Here is a 22095-nt window from a genome sequence, read left to right on the forward strand (position 1 = left end):
GCTACCAGCTCCTTTAGTATTGCAGCTTTATCTGCACTGATAAGGCCGAGGAGAGACTCCGCTCAAAGGGTACGGGGAACAGAGCTCACTGTCCTGTCCAGCAGGCCATCCTTTTGTTGTCCTTGTTGTCCTCGGCTCACACCACAACGCGTACACACACACACACGCACACAGAGAGAGAGAGAGAGAGAGAGAGAGAGCATGCTTCAACTGGGGCATTTTTAGAATAAGGTACCAGCCACTTACCAGGGGGAAGTGTGTGTTTGTGTCATCATCTTATCATAAAGTTCCCATTATCAGTGCGTGTGAATTGTACACAGTTGGGTGAGATATGATTCATAGGAGATAAGTCATGCCAATCCATCAAACTTAACAGGCAATATCTGACAACATTTAACCTACTGTTCAGTGCTCACTACTAAAGAAACAGCTGTATCAATCTGATAACAGTTCAATCACCTGCACCAAGTAGGTTATAGGTTTGGTGCTGTTTGTCTGTCAGCGGGCAAGATAATGCGAAACTACTGGCCTGGTTTTCAGGAAACTGGGTGGAGGTGTGCAGCTTGGTCCACGGAAGAGCTTGTTCAATGTTGGTGCGGCTCCATATTAAGGCATTGTGAGATGATATTAGTGCAAATTGACTTTGGTGGAGGTTTAAAGTAGTTTTTTTTTTTTCACTTTTAAAGTATTAAAGAGCATGATGTTTCACACATTTGTAATGTTGAATATTAATCCTTATTACACGGCTCTTCAGAGTGCTGCAGGATCTATAAATGATGCATGATGATGAATGTGCCTCCACCATCCATATTATCATTACCAGTGAACAGGTTAAGGCTTAGAGAAGCACTCACTTGTACTGTAACTGTGTGTATTTCTCCTTTTGTGTAGAAGTGTGTGTAACTATTGGTGTGTGAAATGGTTTACATATATGTACATGAATATGTGAGTGGTTTTGTGTTTGTGTTTTTATGAGGGAGTGTGTGAGGGTCCATGTTGAATTGTGGCCAGAGAGAGGTCCTAATGACCTGTGACCCCTGTCCTCTCCCCCTCTCTCCCTCCCTCCCTCTCTCTCTCTCTCTCTCTCCCTCCCTCCCTCCCTCTCCCTCCCTTTCTTTTCTCTCTCTCTCTCTCTCTCTCTCTCTCTGTGGGCCTGTAAGGAGCAGGAGCAGTGCTCTGCTGGGCCTCAGTAACAGGGCTGCAGTTCAGTTGTCGCAGCGTGTCAGCCACTGAGCCCTCCTGTGATCCTTTGTTTGTCTTCTGGCTAGACATCGGCTATAATGAGCGCTGATTAGTTAACTCGTCTCAAACGCCTCAGCTATTCCTGGCACTGGCCTCCTACGCGCTCTCTCTCTCTCCTTGTGGACGGGTGGGAGGGCACGTGGGGGATGGGGCCGGTGGTTGGAGGGACTGTTCGGAGGTGGTCGGTGAGACTACTGGAAAAAGGCCCGGGGATTTGGGGGGCTTTGCCCCGTGTCTTGTGGCCGCATCCAGGCCACCCAAAGCCCAACCCCCCACCCCACCCTCTCCCCCACGGGGGAGAATAAAATGCCTCTCTGCCCCTGTGGCCCTGGGGGCTGGGCTGGTAATAGCCTGCAGATGTCGAGATGCTGGGTTGCCGTGGGTAACGGTGGCGGAGCTGCCACCTGCGCCGGCCGAGGCTGTTTTTCTTTCCGACGCTGAGGTAGATAAATATGGCTGGCGTGGGTTCTGTCTGAGGTTGGTCAAAGTATTTGCTGGAGCGGGAAAAGGGAGCCAACACCCAACTCCCCACTCACAGACAGAGAGAGGGAGACACAGAGAGAGAGAGAGAGAGAGAGAGAGAGGGGAATATTAGAAGAGGAGAGCGAGAGATAGACAGGATTGCAGAGAGAAATGGAGAATATGGGGATGCAGAGAGAGGTACTGAGAGAGTGGGATGCACACACATGGAGAGAGATACAGAGAGGGGGATACAGTGAAATAGAAAGAGAGAGAGGGAGAAGGAGTGGGAGAGATATACTGTGAGATAGAGAGAGAGGGAGAAGGAGGGAGAGATATACTGTGAGATAGAGAGAGAGGTAGAGAGTGATGAGAGATAAAGAGAAAGGGGGGGAGAGAGCCATATAGATATATAGATGAGAGGCAGAGCTACAGGGAGATAAGCTTACGTCTGGTGGACAATCACATGGTCAAATCCAAGTGCTCGCATGTTGCCCCCTAATGATTCAAGTTTCCCAGGTAATTAATTGTTACCCAATGTCATTGGAAAAATACCTGGAAAGCATTGGTCAGCCACATTGGCCGGCAGCACTGCTCAAAAAGTCCCTCAATATGTAAACACATAGAGAGAGAGAGAGAGAGAGAGAGAGAGAAGGCGATATAGAGAGATAGAAAGGGGGAGAGAGAGGGGTGTGTGGGGTGGTGAGTGCAGGGTTACTAGTGGAGGCTGAGAGGATGATGAATTCTGAGACAGGCGGGAGGTTGATCCTGAGCGGAAACTATATTTGGGATGAAGTGTTGGTCAGTGGCTCCCATGACCGGGCTTCGACTGATGCGGTCAGCGTGAGCTGATCAGGGTGTTGGCCCCAGCACGTAGCCCTCTGTCCCAGCATGGAGTGACTCACACAACCCCCGGTGAGATACTTGAGAAATTGGAAAAATTATTGAGAAATGACTGTTTGGAAATACCATTGAAATTAATCCAGTCTTGTTTGTAGCAATGATAAGCGCATTAGTCTGTTTTATCTAATTGTTTAGAGAGAATAATATAATATGACTATATGAATAATGATGATTTGAATGCGAGCAAACAAAAGCTGAGTTGCCTCATTAAATACCACAAATCATATCAAAACTTGTCTATAAAACAAGTTCGTTTATAATTATGTGCAGTGGATGATTACAGCCCCTAAACACACACACACACACACACACACACACACACACACACACACACCAATCCTTCCCTCCCCTCCCCAATGTCCGCTGTCTGTCTTTAAAGCTCCCTGTCCACGCTGGGACTCTGGGAAAGCTGCTCTGATAAGGTCCCCAGAGCGAGCGGCTGGTGGTTTTAATTTGGCCTGGGATGTGAAGCTCAGTGAATATCCTGTGCCATAGTGGAAGTAGCTCTCGCCACAGAGCTGGGCACAGGCCAACTGTGTAACTGAATTTCACGGCTTTTATCTCCTCCTAGGTTCCTGAGCTGCTGAAGCTGTTTTTTCTTTCCTGTTTTTTTCTCTTTTTTTAAGGCGTCTGGGCTCATATTTAGCCCTAGGAGAGACCTGACAGGGAAAGAGAAGAGTGTTTTATTGAGATAGAGGGAAGGACAGACATGTACATAAGGAAGGGAAGAGAGGAAGAGGGGAGGAGAGGGAGGGAGAAAGCGAGAGAAAGAGAGGGGGCATAGGTTAAAGCCAGGGGATTTTGAGTTAAGGGTATCACTTGTGTCAGGCAAACTAAACAAACAGAGTGGTGAGTGCTACATGTGGTACCACCTCACAATACTACACAGCGCTACAGCCCTGAACCCATAGCTGGAGAGTGAACAGAGAAAATTACTGCACAGAGATATAGATAGACTCTATGTGTGTGTGTGTGTGTGTGTGTGTAATGTGTGTGTGTTCGTGAGAGAGAGAGTCCCTGTGCTGTCCCAGTGTGTGGTGTGATGGACCCTGTTCCCCTCTCCTCAGAGGTCCAGCAGCGCTGCAGAGGGGCTCCATTGGTAGCAGATGGGCCCACTTCCTGGCCCTCTGTCATGGTAGAAATCCTAGAAGGCCTCCCAAAATTTGTTCGCCAGATTTACAGTCCGATAGGGCCTCTTGCGTCCAGATTTACAGTCCGATAGGGCCGCATGCGTCCAGGAGGATGTGTTTATTCGCCTTCACCGGAGGCTGCGGCGCCTCTGATTTCTCGCTGATTCGGGTCTTTTTTTCTTTTCATTTTATTTTCTCCGCTGAACATTTCTCTTGTACCCATTTCTCCATATGCAGAACTTCTCTGTCTGTCTATTTTCTTCTCTCTCTCTCTTTCTCTCTCTCTCTCCCCCTCTCTCTGTATTGTTTCAGTGATTTGCCCTCTGCTCAGTTGTGTGTTTTCTTAACTCCAGGCCATCTTCATGATCCCCACTAACCCCCCGCCAACCTTCCGGAAGCCTGAGGCGTGGTCGGACCAGTTCACCGATTTTGTCAAGAAATGCCTTGTGAAGAACCCAGAGCAGAGGGCCACCGCCACACAACTCCTACAGGTGTGTGTGTGTGTGTGTGTGTTTGTGTGTTTGTGGGGGGGTGGGTATGTAAGCATGTGTATGTGTGTGTGAGAGAGAGAGAGAGAGAGAGAAGTACAAAGAGGGAGAGAGATTGACAGAGAAACAGTAAAAGACAAGTGTTTATTCCAGTGCCTGAAGACGTGAAGAGCGGGTGCGATTGTGAAGAAGTGTGTGCATGTGTTTGATCAGCTGTGTACTTGCGTTGTCCAAACGTGTGTGTGTGTGAGTGTTTGGGAAAGTGTTTATAACCCTGTATATCACTTGTGGAGGTGTCAGTGTATATGCATTTGTGAACAGTATGCATGCACGCGTATGTGTGTGTGTTTTCACGTAGTGAGGTTGAAACAGCTTTTCACCAGAAGATCCCTTGTCCTCCTGACAGCAGGCGTCTTGGTCGGATCACATTTGTTGAACTCAATAACGCAGAAAGCTACAAAAACAAACCAATTTATTTTCCTAGCTGTTCCCCCTGGCCCACCATAAATACCCCACGTCCACCCTTCCAACGAAAACACCTTCCATGGCAGGCGCTGATGTGCTTGCCCAGCACACCCGGTCAGATACCGCACACACTCAGATATCAGTCCCCCGAGCGTCCAGCTGATCTGAAGGACATGTTCGCTCCAGCCGTGAGCCGTCATATTTCACGCCTGCGCTCGGTCCAGTACGGCGGCCGCTGTGCGGGGTATTGAGCTTGGCCGTCGATGAAGGGCGAACTCCCGGAAAGGTCACGTTCATGTTCAATTTGCAGACAGGCAGGATGCCTCGTGTGCTGGTGGAAAGTCACAGTGGAAATAGTTTTTTTTTGTTTTGTTTAATCTCCACGTTAAAGAATAGTTGCTGATAGCGTTGTTCAGAGTGTTTGTTGATAATGCTGATTAGATGAATAAATTAATTACCCTACTCTGGCAAACTCGATCAGCTTTTGATAGCCGGGGTGAATTGATCTTCAAAAAGGAAAGCGAAGAATGCGAAGGGTTAGGGTAAATCAGGGCGAGGAACTAATCTTGCGTGGCAGTCAGCGTGTTGCGCTGTTTACGTTTCGCCCCCCATGCCCCCCCCCCTACCCCACCCCTCCCCCCCCACACCCCTAACCCTCAACCCCCCTCGTGTGGTATGTGCGTCCCCGCATGCATTGGGTGGGCGGTCACATTTCCATGGCCCCACTAATTGAAGCAAATGAAGCCCGACTCCTGCCACGGCTCTGATGGGAGTCCCATGATTAAAGGCCTACTGAGGCGGGTGGGATTTTCCTTCTCTTCTTCATCTTTCGCCCTCGTTCTCGTTGGAGCGCGCCGCACTCGGAGCGAGCTTGCAGCAGCGCGGCTTCTCAGTTCCACTCCATTGCGGCGCTCAGCGCTCAACTGCTTTTTAACTACCTGCATCCCTCGCTGCAGGCCGGGGCCGAGAGGCAAGAGCGCCGCTCCGCTCCGCTTTAGATGGATGACCCGCGCGGCTCCTAAACTGTCATCGGGGGGGGATTTTCGCTGGGCCGAGAGAGAGGGAGAGCGAGCGAAACACACAACACACACCCGTCCGCTGTGGCCGGCGCGGCTGTCAGGACCGCTGAAAAGCAGTAGCTCTCACGCTGTGCAGGACCGGCGTTTACATTTCGTAATGCTTTCCTGGCGCGCGTTCGCCACAATGACAGGGGACGTATTTTAAGATGCGACCGGTTTTGCCAAGACACGGCCAAACGCATCACTGTCGACCAAAGCCGAAAATTTCATTCCTGCAGGCATCAGGGTATTAAAGAACTTTACAAGGTGGACTGGGTTCGTCTTTAGCGTATACGCTGGGCTCCATCGACCTACACTGCACACAGAGCCCTGGCAGGGAAAGGGAATCCCAATAGGAGTTTTACATGCAATTTACTCTCAACAATTCGACCAATTTGTCTTCAGTTGTTTTCCATCAGTAGGTCTTATTCTTTTTTTGCTCAGGCTGCTACCATTTATCCTGCCGTGGTGAAAGAGAGAGAGGGAAATGGACACCGCAGGAGCGAAAGAGAAGGAAAGACAAATACTCGAGGCAATGAGCTGATTTATATCAGGACAGGAAGGCCATTATTCATTGAAACGGTTCTCTCCATCTCTCTTTCTCTCAGTTCAGTTCTATTCGCTTGATTCAATGAGCTTTATTGGCTTCACTTGACAGCCAGTTTGTTTCCAAAGCAAAACATTTGAACAGGGTACGAACATACAGCATACATAGACAAAAGCACTAACTTAATCTAAATCAGTTCAATTTTATTCATATAGTGCCATAAAATATGAATTTTAATGGACATTTTACACAGCTCAAGTTGAACTTGAACTTGAACCCCCTACAGACTGAGGACTAAGGCGACAGGGACAACGAAATGCAGGCTGTCATGCAGGATCAATTTTAGTCCGAATGATAAAATGAATCCCTCATCTTTTTCACTTTCTCTCAATCTATCCATCCATAATGTCCACCCTCCATCTCTCTCCCTCTCTCTTTCTCTCTCCCTCTCTAGCACTCCTTCATTAAGAAAGCCAAGCCCGTGGCCACCCTGAGGGAGCTGATTGTGGAGGCCGTGGAGGCCAAGGCCAAGAGGCAGGAGGAGCAGCAGAGAGAGCAGGAGGAGGAGGACGAGGACGCGGAGAACTCCGTAAGGCCGCTGCTCTGCACGCGCTCGCTAAGTGCTACCGGGGCTCAAGGCCACATTTCTTGTATAGGAGGTTGTAAGGGGCGGTGGGAAACGAGGTGATCTCAAAAGACATTTTTCTGAGATTTAGTCAAAGATATCAGTGGGCTGAACAAATGAATGTTCTTTTGCTCGCCTGTAACTCTTACAGTGATAGTTTACAGTGATGTAATCGGATACAAATCTGCAAAAAATGCAATCACTTTTCTTGTTTCCTTATTTATCCATTTGTAGCCTGTAGATGTTTTACATGCATCAATGTAACAGAAAAGTTACTTTGCTGTTATATACTCTCTCTCTCTCACACACACACACACACACAGGGCCGGAGTGGGGCCACTTTTCAGCCCGGGAGTTTCAGGTCCAAGACCGGCCCACTTTTTTAGTGGTGGTGGAAATTGGATAAATAAAACAACAGTTCCGCTCTTACTATCCTGTAGTTTTTATAAGTATAAGTATATATACTCTTTTGATCCCGTGAGGGAAATTTGGTCTCTGCATTTATCCAAATCCGTGAATTAGTGAAACACAGCACACAGTGAGGTGAGGCACACACTAATTCCGGCGCAGTGATCTGCCTGCAACCACAGCGGCGCTCAGGGAGCAGTGAGGGATTAGGTGCCTTGCTCAAGGGCACTTCAGCCATGGCCCACTGGTCGGGGCTCGACCCTCCGGTTACAAGTCCAGAGTGCTAACCAGTGGGCCACGGCTGCTCTTTATTAGTACCAATATTCCACTATTCCACAAGGATAGATTGATAAGTTAACAAAAAAAGGAAGGAAGAAATAAAGTATTACATGTATCCCACAATTCCACTAAGAGGCATATTGAACTATTGTTTACATGTTTTTTCTGCATGGGTCAGCTATCATGTTGTTGGTGATTTAGCCTACTCCTTTACTACAACCACTTCTGAGCAAACAAGCCATAGGCTATAGGTTGATCATGTAGCCTACTGCCGTTATATACTGTTCTTTCTTACATTAAATAACTTTAATTCATATGGTTAACTCTATTATCCTTTCTACTTGTCCAGTTATAGCTAATGTCCATCATTTTCAGCGGGGGACTGGCTGATCTGCTGCTCAGAGGCTACTTTTGTTTTTAGGCCTAGGCTACTGCATACACAGATCAAGCTTGAGATTTGTTATCCATATTTGCATAATATTTGCGAAGTAGGCTATATGAATCGCCATATTGGATGATACAAAAAGGCTAATATTTTAATTAATTTAATATGTTGCTTGCGAATAGGTTGACAACTCTACAACGTCCAGTATTAGCCCAATAATTACGCCGCTAATAATCATGGCTATCTCTCTTAACCAGTTGCCACTGTCCGGAAGCTGTATCTGGAAGCTTGGCACATTTGGCAGCATTTCCCCCCAATACTTTTCGTCTTTTTTACCTGGCATTTTCAGTCCCTCATGGCCTCTTCGTACCATCCACCCTCCCTGACGCTTATCACCACGGTAGGGCCGGTCCGGCTATGGTATCTATGTGAAAGGGACAGTCGTTCCGCGATTCTGGTACGCGATTTTATGTACCAGAATCGCGGAACGACTGTCCCTTTCACATAGACCGAGGCGGAACGGCGGGACAAAGTGTCTCGCCAAATTTACTACCAAGCCCCCTAATTTTGCCGAGTTTTTTCGTTCTGGCACCAGTGTAAATGGGTCAAGGCGGAAAGGGGAATCTGGGCGGGCATTTCGATGCTATGTCCAGCCCACCACAGGAGATTGCAAAAAAAATCTAACTGATCAAAAGCAGCAATAGCAGACAGCACATTATGTCAATCTATAAATTCACAAAGTCTCCAGTCATTCAATGCCTGCTGGAGTTGACTGTAGCTTGAATGCAATCAGTTGCCATAATAGGCTATCCTAAAAAATCCAGCGAAAAAAAACAAAGCATGAACTCATGAGCCGCCTGTCTGCCCTATGTATATCCTCTGATTGTAATGTTTTACAGATATCTAGGCGATATTTGTAACATTTGTTTTGTATTTGGCCTGTTATAAAATCATATAGACCTATTGAACAATTTAAACACATTAGGAACCTTAAAGTTGGAGACATGCATAAAGACATTGCTGCAATTAAAACGGATTACTCTGGAATGGCTAACTGTAGGCCTACAGGGGCATGCTTTACACCTTTGTGTTCGGTAAGGTCTGCTGTTTATTCTGATATATGGTTTGTCATGTGTTGAGGTAAAGTTTCAAGTATTCCACCAAGATGAATGGGTAGGAGACGGGCGCAAAAATATGATTAAATTAAAGTTACTTTTCTCGAACCGTTTACCACAACAACTAACCAATAAAATCGTTTAAAGCTGAGAAAAGGCTCTTTCGTCATACATGTGATGTCTGTGATAATAGGCTACTTCGCAAGTAGTTTGGGAAGACTACCTATAGCCTACAGAGCAGCAGCTCTGTTCATATCGGCTCTGGCTCACATGATGTACTGCTTTAAATGCATTATCGCTTCACTACCCAACACGCGAACAAGAAAGAAAAGAAAAAAAAGAAACCAATGTGCTTATGTCGCGATTTCCGATCGCCCAGGCTTACGAAAAAAAAAGACACCTATGGTAACCTAACAATTAGGATTTGCTTTGCCTACACTGCTGTTTGGTTGTCCAAAACTTTGAGACGATCCATTGGCTACCGCATTAACTGAATCTTATCAACCCGAACTCGCGATGTTCCAAACAGAGTGACAGGATGCAATGTCTAATAATCTCACTGCCTTTCGCATAACTGCTAACAGTGCTTCTAGGCCTACTGTTAAACACCTGAAAAAATATTAAGCTGCTGTTTTCTTTTCATGACGAGCACTAGGCCTACGCTTAAATGATTTATGACTGAATGGAACGTTATGCTTTTAAGCCAGAACTGCTTATCACGCCGTGTGACAAAGTTTACACCAATCATCATCTTCTAATGTATCCTTATGTTGAGATGTTCATTCTCTTTGCCCTAGGCTATCATTTGTGCGCGAAGCATGTTTCAATTAAGACAATACACAAACTATTTTTTATTGTTGTAATATTGAATGATTTCATGAATAAATTGTGGATTACGGCTGGCGGCGCCACTGACCAAGGCCACAGTAGCCTGTGAACCTCTGATTTTAAGGGCAACTCTTCTCTTCAATTTCCCTTCCAAATTACTTTTTATTGTCTGAAGATATCTATCGCAAGAATCTAACATTCTAACAGCAACAGCAAAGCAAATGCAAGCTAACCAAAGTGCAGTCGGTTCTCCCGCCATGGTTTTTGAAATCACACACCTGCTGTATCTGAAGCCCCACGCACGCATACTAAGGCCTACGACTATCACTCTACACGCCCCGTGTTGCACGTCACAATTGAATTTACTATAGCTGATCCTGCCTTCTGGCTCCCCAAACTGCCGCATCATGTGAACAGATCAGCAGGCCGGCAAATTTTCACCTCGCTTTCAGACACAAAAAGACGGCAAAAAGACGTCTCCTCTTCCCGCAAATTTAGCGGGATCTCTGTGTGAAAAGGCCTTGAGAAAACTTTTTAGAAAAGACGGGCTATATGGACCCAACCAACTCTACTTGGGATGGGAGAACAACCCATGCGGTGTTAGGCATAGAATGTGAACGTGTGTAGCCAACTTTAAGAGAAGATAGATTAACGTGGCAAATGTCAATATTTTTCCCTAGACCAGCTCAAAAGTGAAGCGGCCCACCGGGAATTCTCCCGATTCTCCCGATTACCCACTCCGGGCCTGCACACACACACACATGCACACACTCATGCACAAACACAACAACAACTTGAGATTGAGAGCTTCAGGCTTCTGCTGAATTGCACCACAGGGACCTTTAGTTTTGTAAGTGGCTGACTCATGCACACAGACACACATACGAACACACACACACACACACACACACACGCACACGCACACACACACGCACACATTTACTCACTCACTCACTTTCTGAGTGGCCTAAAAGAGAGGGCTGAGTTCCAGCCTATGTACGTAACACAGTGGCCACATTCCACCATAGCCACTCCATAGCCAGTTTCCTGCCCCCCTCCTCTCTCTCTCTCTCACACACACACACACACACACACACACACACACACACACACACACACACACACACACACACTCCCTCCTTGTCCACTGATTCTCCTGTTTGCTCCAAGATAATGCTATCAGAGTCGATAACCAATAGGCCTGCATCTGGCTGTTGAGTAGAGTAGTGCAGAGATCCAAGCAGAGAAGGAACGAACATGGAGGAGAGAGAGACAGAGAGACAGAGAGAGAAAGAGTGAGAGAGAGAGAATAAATAGGGGTGCAGAGAGATGTGTACCTCTGGTCTACCCTGCCAACCACCCTCAGTGCGCACACACACACACACACACACACACGCGCGCACACACACAGGTGCATGCACCACTTCTATCTCTCTTTGGAAGGGTCAGACGTCTGCCCTTCTCCCAGTGTCTGTGGCCTGTGGAGAATGTGGCCGACCCAGCCTTCCACCCTCAACCCGCTTGCGTACACGCACACACACACACCTCTCAAACACACACACACACACACACAGAGCTCAACGCGCCACCTCTATCTCTATCTCCCCTTCACACTCGAGGTCTCAGTAGATTGGCGCGGGTGTTTGGATAGCTGCTGTGGCCATTCCTGGTGTGTTTCCTCATTAGAGAGGCCAGAGTGTGGAGGCAGCCGCTGCCCGGCAGAAAGCTAATCCCTCGATCACAGCTCTCATCTCATCTCCGCACCGCACCGTACTGCACTGCGCTGCTGATGCACTGCCATTACCCCCCCCCCTCCCTCCACTCTACACACCCATGTAGTTTATGAAGAATGCCCCCCCCACCCCCGCCTCCTCGTCCACTCCCACCCACACTAGGGGTGAGCGGGAGGTCAGGCAGCTGAGAGGGGATGGGGAAGTGGGGAGGGGGGATAATGATAGTCTGATGAGGTTTGGTGAGCGGCTTGTTTGGGATGAGATGTTTTTTTGGGGTAGGGAGGGTTGGTGTTGTGGGGGTTGGGGGGAGGGTCATTTTATGGAAGGGATTGTTGGTTGCTCTCTGGCATCACAAAGAGGAAAACCCTCTGTTGCCTGGTGACGGACCAGCAACAAGTGTAAATATAGCTGTCCGACGTGGGTCCCGGTGGCGGTGAGCTGCCTATTTATGTAAATGGTATTCGGGGAGGACGAGGGCTGCTTTGCTGCTGGGGAGTTGGAGGGGAGGGGAGGGGAGTGGTGGGGTGCAGGTTACAGACCTACTGCAGAACACAGAACCACCTCATCTCAACTCTCCCCCCAGGATTTACATGGCTTTAATGCTCTGGCTCACACGGACGTGAGCCTGCTCCAGCACCGCTCCTCTGATCATTTATCCATGAGACCCCCACGGGTGAAATTGACTTCTGCTCACACATACCTACAAGCACACACACACACACACACACACACACACACACACACACACACACACACACACACACACACATACACTCAAACACAACTCACACACGTCCTGCGGAGGGTCCACTTTTCCCTTCCAGCTTTTGCTTGAAACATTTGTCAAATGCCTGTCTCTGGCGAAACAAAAGGCGCGCTTGTCCATTTTCCCGCAGATGACTTTGTCGTTTTTTTTTACCGCTCGCCAATCATTCTCACACTGCGGAGGCCAAGAAGAGGCCTTTCTGCAAGCGTTTGGGGCTGTAAGGCTTCGAGCCTGCTCGGTGTCCATGCTCGGGGCCCTGCGGTCCAGTGCCAGGCCGCTGTGGATCTTGGAAATGGCCGCCCCCGTGATTATCAGAGTAATCCTGAAATGGGAGACGCCATTACACCGTGCCTGTCATTCATGTATGTGTATTGACTACCGTCTCCTTCAATTAGACAAAACATCTCGGCAATGTGTCACCCCGAAAGCCGTCCTAATGCCCGCTTTTAAACGGGTGAGCTCAGTTTCAGCAGGAGGCGAGAGCGCGCTCGATTACCACCCACCCCCTCCCTCTAATAAGATCACGGCGAGGCACTGTCCTCTCTGCCTCTGACCCGTGCCCCTGGCGTGTTTTCCCATGAATCCTTGGGGCAATATGCGGTGGTGTTATCCCTGGCCAGTGTCGGGTGACGAAGATCCAGTGCGGCTGAGACTCTGGCTTGTCACAGCCGAGACATGCTGATGGAGTCATTTGTTTTCGCACATTAATTCAATTGGGTCCCCAGACTTGGGCTCGGACACCTGCTTTCCATTGGCCACCTGCTCGTGTTTTCTCACCAGAGCCTCCAGACGACTCTCCATCCCCGGGCTCAACAGCCTACTGGCCTCTGTGTGTGTGTGTGTCTGTGTCTGTGTGTGTGTGTGTGTGTGTGTGTGTGTGTGTGTGTGTGTGTGTGTGTGTGTGTGTGTGTGTGTGTGTGTGTGTGAGAGAGCAAGTGTGTCGGGGACTTTCACTACCCCTTGCTCTCAAGTCCCCCATTTAGACTCCATATCCTGACTTGAGCCTGTCTCTGTCCTGTCTGTGTGTGCTTCTTTTGTGTTCGTGTTTGTGTGTGTGTGTGTGTGTGTGTGTGTGTGTGTGTGTGTGTGTGTGTGTGTGTGTGTGTATGCACTGATGTGTGTGTGTGCAAGTTGATGTTTGACGTACAGAATCAGGCCTGGGAATATTTTCCGTGCTGAAGTCCAGTTTGTGTATCACGCACCAGAGCTCCTGAGGCAACCTTTTGAGCAAGTTTGCTGAGCAATGTTCCTGAGTTCCTGAGATTCTGGCACATTCCCATTCATATTGGGCAACAATCTTCTGATTTGAATTACCAGTAGGCAAATTGCCATGATCATCAAATCAGAACACATGGAATTGGTTCTGTGGATGTCCAGCAACATTGATGAAAAATTTACAATTTAGAGTACTATTCCTTGTTTTAAACTATCCTTACAGCAAAGAGCTAATATCATATTTTTGTATTATTATAAAATGTACCTGTTCTCATTAATTATGTTAGCCTGGGAATATCCGTATGATATTTCAGCAAATTTGGGATTTGCTCAGCAGGTCCGTCTGGCCAAGAGACCATTGAAGCCCATTTCCAATGTCCCAGGTGCGCAAATACAATTGCTAATCCGGCATGGGTGTGTATTTCTTTGGGATTGAGTAAATTGCTACACTTCTGAAACGATTTGGTAAGAGTATAATGCACCGATTTAAGTTTAATTTCACTGCTAGTTACACCCCTGCTGTAAGTCAATGAACCTTTTCCAGACCCACTCTCAATTACTAGTGAAAAGGTCTGCGTGCTAACCAGGCTATAATTATGTAGGAATAAACTCTGTCAAATAAATAACGTTTATAAGTGTTTATTAACTGATGCATGGTACGAGTCAGCGTGCCCTCGGTGTGTTTCATTGCAAAGTGTCCTGAAGGCAAGAGGCCTGCTCACTGCAGGAATGCCCTGCATGAATACCCTCACAGATATTCACATATGACTTTTTTTGTCAAGAGCAGATGTTAATACATTTACACCTTGTTCCAGTCTTGCGATTGAATGCCTGATCATTTCTCTCAACTGAATTGTGTCAAAAATTGTTTTAAAAACCATGAAAATTTAAACTACAGATTTTACATTTTCTAAAACATTGTTGTTTTCACCTTTCGATACCTTAACACCTGATACCTTTCACAGCAGCCTGAGAAGCTTGCACACTGAGCACACCAGCCTTGTGCTGGAGTTGAGCTTGTTGCATGGTTTCACACAGTGTTTTGAGTTGTGGAATAGATACACTGGGGAGCAATTACCTGGCCTCCTTGACCTCTGGTCCGCAGACACTTGACCCTCGGGCAATGGTACTGGACTGCCAGTTGTCATCACCTGCCGAGGTGTCTATGGGGTATGGCATGGCGGGAGTCAGCTGTGTTGAAATGGGCACTGCTGGCTTCAGAGTGTGTTCCTCACGGCCCGCGGAGGTCTGTGGCCGTACCAGGTTACACGCCAGCCGTTGCATTTGGAGTGCTGTGAATAGGCCATTGTTTGGGTCCTTGGAACAATGTCGTCCACACTTAAGCTCTGCTGGTAAGCTGACATTTACATCATGTTTGATACACATCAGTGCATTACCTGCAGCTAGAAACCCAATAGCCAGGCATGAGATTGCAATCTGTAGGCACTTAATGGCCTGGTCCCATGTCACCAAGCTATGTTTGTGTGCCTCCAAGTGTGTGTGTGTGTGTGTGTGTGTGTGTGTGTGTGTCTGTGTGTGACTCTAGAAGTCTGTTGAAGGTGTAAAACTGAAAGGTGTGTTTTCAATAAGGTTTTCAGAGGGTGTGTGTGTGTGTGTGTGTGTGTGTGTGTGTGTGTGTGTGTGTGTGTGGTGTGTGTGCGTGTTCGTATTCAGAGCCCAGGTTAATGTGATTCCAGCAGAGCTCCAGGGCTTTATGAACCCCAGTCTCCTGTCTGACTCCCTGCACCAGTGGCTGTGACGGGGCCAGACCGAGACAAACCCCCTCAGTCTCTCCCCCTCTCTGGGCCAGAGGCCATCAGCTACCCTTATTCAAATAACCCAAGGAAACAGTTCTTTACAATGAATATACCTTTAAAGTTGTAGACTGTATGGATGTGTATGTAGTTTCTGCCACTCCTGTCAGTGTGTTTTCCATCCACACATGGCTCCTTTAAACAATTAAAAATAATAAGTTCTATTTATATAGTGCCTTTCTCAAACTCAAGGTCGCTGTATAATGACTTTGATAGTGTGACTGACCCTTTGCCTAATTCAATGGTAGTCGACACTTAAGACAGGCACGGCAATTATCTAGCATTCTGCGTCGGAAATAGTGCCCTGTCTGGGACAAGCATTGCAATTTCTCACCTCCTAATTAAACAGCCGATTAATCGGGGGGGGGGGAAGACGAGGGCACTGCACTAATGTGCGTCATTGCCTGCCATCACTTATCTTGTAATCTGCATGCGAGAGGGAAACAGGCTGCCAGTGGCAAGTGACATTTTGGAGGTGACAGATAATCAACAAGCTCGAATGGAAGGGGTAACGGAGCCCTAGTTTGGGCCCCATACATGGTTTAGGTTAGCAAAGCTCTGATGTCCTGGCCATACAGCAGCCTGTTGGGTTTCACCTCAGCAATGTAAAGCACAGCACCCCTCCTCCTCCACCACCTTCTGCTGCAGTTTGGCCAGTGTGTCTCCTGCAATCAGTGCATGCCAGTGGGGACAGGCCAATCAAGTCCCGGCTTCCTCAAGGTGCATATGGAGCGGCGGCGTGTTTCAGGAGATGGGAGGGAGTCCATGAATGTTTGGGGGATTTGGGGGTGAGTAACTGAAGGAGGAGGGGGTGGCTACCCTGGAAGTGGCTTTCACAAACCAAAGCATCCTCTGGAAATGGCCAATTAGGGACAATATGGAGCTGGTTTCCTCTTTTGCCAGTTCGAATCGCTGCCCAGGCGTCCTAATGCGATAGGATCGGTGAGGAGGATGCGTGGAAGTAGTTTGGACTGTTCTAGCATGAAATGTTTCCTTTTTTAACCTCTGGAAGGGAAAAAGGGGGGGTTGAGAGGGTGGGGGTTGTGGGGGAACCTGAAAGCATAATCACAGAGCAGTGTTGCTGGGCCTAATTGAATTCGTATCCCAGCAGGGCCATCGCTAGATTGCACAGAACAGTAGATTGTTTGTGTGGAGAAACCCTAACTGCTGCCTCCTCCACCTATGTCTGTACGTATGTATGTCTCAGGGCTTCGCTTCCCAGTAACCGTGTAACAGGCTGAAACTGACCCCGGTCCAACCTCCGCCCCCACACACACACACACACACACACACACACACACACACACACACACACCCCTGTGGTTCAGAGTGAGGAAACACTGGAAGAGTTCTACAGGATTGACCGGTAAACTCTGCACCAACCCAGTGCCTCCCAAATGCTGGACAGACTCGGGGCATGTTTGAGGCATTACTCATAGGCCGGTGGAGGCCAGGAGAATTTACGTCACGTCTGTAGCTCTTGCGTCGCAGTCCCAGCTGTCTTTCATGTCCACTCTTCCCTGGAAGAGAGGAGGAAGTGGACCGTAAGTGATAGTAGTAGCGTGGGGGTGACTAACTAGCTGCAGTGAATTAGTGGTGTGGGAGGCTGTCTGAGCAATGTGGTCGATAGTGGAGGGAACAGCAACATGTTCTGTTTCCCGGCATAACTGTGTGTAGCTGGGAGTGTTTCACTGGCCATACTCCTCTGTCTGTCGCTTCCTCCCCTACACCCCCTCTCTTGCACAATTTTCTCTGTCAGTCTCTCAGTGGCCTGTATCATCGCCTTTCTCTCTCTCTCTCGCTCTCTCTCTAAGTCTTTTTGATAGTATCTCTCTCGCAGCAGTCGGCTCTTTCTGTCTCAGCTCCCCTCTCTACTTAAAGGAGAATTCCGGTGTGATATTGACCTAAAGTGTGTTGAAACATGATACCGAGTGTGAACGTATGTCTCATAGCCCATCTCGGCTTGTCCCCTGCACTCCAAAATCTGGGCTAGTTAGCCGATGCTACCAACAGCTTTTTCAATAGTGGTGCTTGCATCGGGCTAGCCCTGCAAATAAATCACTGTTTTACACCCATTTACGAGGCTCAATGTATCTCCACACTTCATTGGTAGACTTCGAGGGCCCTGACATTTAAAGCGAGACATTGAGAACTTTGAAAAGCACTGGTAGTTTACTTACAAGGCGATTTATACAGACAGTATCTTCACCAAGTTTAAGCGTTTGCAGCCATCTTGAATTTAGTCCGCGATAAATCGAACAGCAGTAAGAATGAACAGGTATGACAAGGGATCAGATTCCAAAAATAATTCGGTGGAAATGCATGGATTCCAGTTTCTTCCAGTAGCAGCAACTGGAATCCATGCATTTCCACTGAATTATTTTTGGAATCTGATCAAGCCGAGATGGGCTATGAGACATACGTTCACACTCGGTATCATGTTTCAATACACTTTAGGTCAATATCACACCGGAATTCTCCTTTAAGGCTCTTGCACCTTTCCCTCTCTTTTTACTCTATCACTTTATTCCTCTTTCCTTTAATCTCTCTCGCTATATCTCTTTCCTTTAATCTCTCTCTCTATCTCCCACTGTCTCTCCACACACACCCCCTCACACACATCCCAGACCCCAGAGCCCTAGACCCCCAGACCGGGTGGTTGCTGCTGCTGTTGGGGTCGATGAGCCGCATCTCCTCCTCCTGTTTCTCTTTCCCTCACATGGAGGATGAGGGGATTTAACTGGGCCACGTCTGGGGGGGGGGGGGTTGGGGTGGTGGCCATGGACAACAGAGGCCATTTAGCACCCCCTCAAGGTCACGCCACGCCACACAACACCCATGCCAGTGCTGGGGAGTCTACTCCACCTGTGATCCAATGCAAAGCCCCATTTAAACACTGATATCTCATATATACAGTATGTTGCCATGGCAGCATAGACCTGCCCAGTGCGTACACACACACACACACACACACACACACACACACACTCTGATCTCACTGGAGGGGTTCATTTGTGAAATGTCAACAATCAGCCGCGCGTCTCCTCTGTCGCGGCCGCTGTGTGTGTTGGCACGATGGCTGTCGTCTCGTTGTCACTCGTCCATGTCCTCTTCTGTTTAAACTGAGCCACCACCAGCACCACGCTCTCCTGTTTCTTCCCTTCCCTACGTCTGTCTGTCTCTCTCTTTTACTCCATCTATCTTCACACTTTTTTATCTCACTCTTTTTCCCATTTTCCTCTTCATCTAGTTGTGTTTGAAGTCTCATCCAAGCTTTTCAAATACTTTTCCCCTAAACACACACACACACACACACACACACACACACACACACACACACACACACACACACAGTCACACACAGTCACATGCACTCGCACGCATACATCATACATATGCCCCTCTTCCTCCTCCTGTTTCGTGCCCAGCCCAAGATGGATTGCCCGGTCTCCTTCAGAGGACATCTTGATTAGGCGGCGGCCCCTGCTCGGGGGCAGACATTTGCACTAATGCGCCCAACTACCATCCATCCATCCATCCATCCATTCATCCATCCATCCATCCATCCATCCATCCGTCCATCCATCCATCTATCACCCATCTCCACTGGCGCTTAACGTTGGGGGGTGACGCCAGTGTCTGAGTGCGCCAGGCATGCTGGGCGTGGGCTTTGGCACAGTGGCTTGCCACATTAAAGCTAGTGTGTGTGTGTGTGTGTGTGGTCTTGTGTGTGTGTGTGTGTGTGTGTGAGAGAGAGAGAGAGAGAGAGAGAGAGACCAAAAAGGCCGCTAATCAATCAGCAGCCACTTTCTCTCCAGTGTACACTTCTCATTAGGAAAATGTGTGGAGGGAAGCACAGAGGAGAAATGGAGGTCGTTAGAGAGAGATCAGAAGACAGTCTTCAAAACTCAGAGAAAGAGAATGAGGGATAGAAGAGGAGAATGGGAGAGAGGGGAAGAGAGAGAGAGAGAGAGGGAGCGGGGAAGGGCATATGAAGGTCAGAAGGGGATTCCTGAACAATAATTTTTGAGGCAGACATGAGATTGATGTCATGGACACATGGGCAAGCAGTCAGCGTCTGTGTGAAGCTGGCCACAACATAGCTGCCCCTTCTCTCTCTCTCTCTCTCTCTCTCTCTCTCTCTCTCTCTCTCTCTCTCTCTCTCTCTGTGTGTGTGTGTGTGTGTGTGTGTGTGTGTGTGTGTGAAGATGTCATGTACAGGGCAGAGCTGCGACTCATTGAATGCAGCGATTCAGGCATCTCCCTGGAGAGCTCACAACCAACCACAGACCCAGACAAACACGTACACACAAACATACTCATAGACACAAAATGCACACACAGACGCATGTACGGTCAGACAGTCAGACTCAGACACACACACACACACACACACACACACACACACACACACACACACACACACACACACACAAACAGACGGGAACATTTGAGGGATATTATTTCATGAACTAAAAGTGTTATGGAAGACCTCATCCCCGCGTCCCCACTTGGCTGTCTCCGAAAGACAGGGAATCATGGAAAAGCGTTGAGGCAATGTTTGCACAGACCGACGACTCAGGGAGCATGTCCTCTCCTCGGCTGCTCCAAACACACTCTCCCGCCCTGTGTGTGTGTGGGTGTGTGTGTGTGTGTTGTCCTGACCGCAGGCACTTCTCACCGTGACCGCGTCTGAGAGGAGAAACAGAGAAACAGACTTCAGGGTGTTTTTTAAAAACCAATTGCCACTCACTGTTGGGAACAAAAGCTGTTTGGTCACACTTTATGTTCAGTGGCAGGGTAACTGTAATAACATGACTGCACACACACACACACACACACAGATGGTGTTCTAGGGGAGTGTGACGATATGCTGTTCAACATGTAGTTGGAATATTTATGTTTATGGAATGTTAAAATTATTCTCTTATTTATTTGCTTTTATTGTATTTATCCTAAAGGTGCAGTCAGCGATTGCTCGGAAAGTCACGTTTGTTTATGTTTACATACCAGAGAGGTAGCTCACTCCTACCTTTAGCACTCCTAGAGAAACTCCACACAGGGTTTGGGGGACAGGCTGCCCTCACATTGTTTGTGTCTAGTTTTCAGAGCCTGGGCTACCCACAGAGCCCGCTTTTATGTACAGTGTACTCACGGAATGGGCCGCTAACAGATTGTGAGGAAATGATTGCGGAATGTGAAAAAAAAAATGTATGGGTTTGAAATCGCTGACTGCACCTTTAATTGATACATGTGTGCCAGTGTGTATGGTTATGTGTAGCAGTAGAGGCTAACGTTGCAACTTTAATGTACTCCTTAGATTTGTTTATAAATGGCATCTATATTTGGTCTGGCAAATGTAAATATGCACAGAAAGCATAACATAAAACCCTCCATATGGAAACTCCAGTGATTTTACCTCCATGAACCATCAGTACGTCTTGTATGTCCTTGAAGGTACATTGCTGTGCAAAAGATTTAAACAATGATGTGATAAAGTGATTTTCATTTCAAATTGATAATATGAATAGCTTTTACTTATTAATTAATTAGTGACATACAGTATACTAAACCTAAATCTGGCACACTAATTCAGACGCTAGATAAGAATGCATTAAGATAAATTCCTAAAAACTTTGCACAGGACTATATGTCCTGTAGACAGGTATGACAGCCCTCCTCCTCTCCTCCTCTGTGTTTGGTCTTCTCAGGAGGAGGAGGTGGAGGTGGATGCCCACACCATGGTGAAGACGGGCCTGGACAGCAGTAGCAGCAGTAGCACCGTGCGGACCTCAGCAGCGGTTTCGACGGGCACGGCCAGTGAAGGGGGACGGACGGTGATGGAACCCGGTGGCGCCACACTGGAGTCCAACCTGGGCACCATGGTGATCAACAGCGACGAGGATGAGGGGGGAGACGAAAATGGCACCACAAGGAGTAAGTGAGACACACGCACACACACACACACACGCATGCGCATGCACACACACACACACACACACACACACACACACACACACACACACACACACACACACACACACACACACACACACACACTCATCTAATCACCATGACATTCACTGTGACATTTGGAACATAAGAAGGCTTTTTGGTTGTATGAAGATATGTATATATTATATTGCATTATATAGTATTATATAGTATTAGACAACTCTGGGAGATCACCCTGTATAAGTAGATTTTTATTGATGTCCATTCTGTTGTTTACAGAGTGCTTTCTCACCCAAGGCCTGTAGGTGGCACTCTAGTTGGCCTCCTGTCTTTTAAAACAGCAGCCAAACACCTCAGTGAGGTTTTAGGACAGGATCACAGCCGCTGGTCTCTTATCATGGCCAGTGGTTCACAGGAGGTTCAACATGACAGGAATGAATTCGGAAGATAAATAAGATGTATCCATTTTATTGTATAGCAGCCTATAAGGGGTTTTTCCACCTGGATGTTTTGCACTGAGCATTAATGAGAGTCTCCCTGCATTGCTTGTTGTTTGTAAGGTAATATATGAAATACTAATGAAACAATTTTTGTTTGTCATTGGTATAGATTTTCACAAACCCTAAACTTGTTCCTTGTATTTAAATGTGTTATGTTAATGTACCTATTTCAATTAAATA

The 22095-nt window shown here is 47.6% G+C and overlaps 1 protein-coding gene across 3 annotated transcripts in view; it reads left to right on the top strand.

Annotated features, from left to right (window-relative positions):
* The window catches only part of LOC125305362 (serine/threonine-protein kinase 3-like), an 84917-nt gene that overhangs the window by 31160 nt on the left and 31662 nt on the right, over positions 1–22095 (top strand). For all 3 annotated transcript variants that reach the window (XM_048260042.1, XM_048260043.1, XM_048260044.1), the window contains 3 exons: positions 4088–4225; positions 6747–6881; positions 21172–21397. In XM_048260042.1, coding sequence (XP_048115999.1) covers positions 4088–4225; positions 6747–6881; positions 21172–21397 — 499 coding nt within the window. The remainder of the gene's footprint in view (positions 1–4087; positions 4226–6746; positions 6882–21171; positions 21398–22095) is intronic.

The sequence above is a fragment of the Alosa alosa genome, chromosome 13, assembly GCF_017589495.1.
Source record: "Alosa alosa isolate M-15738 ecotype Scorff River chromosome 13, AALO_Geno_1.1, whole genome shotgun sequence".
NCBI lineage: Eukaryota > Metazoa > Chordata > Actinopteri > Clupeiformes > Clupeidae > Alosa > Alosa alosa.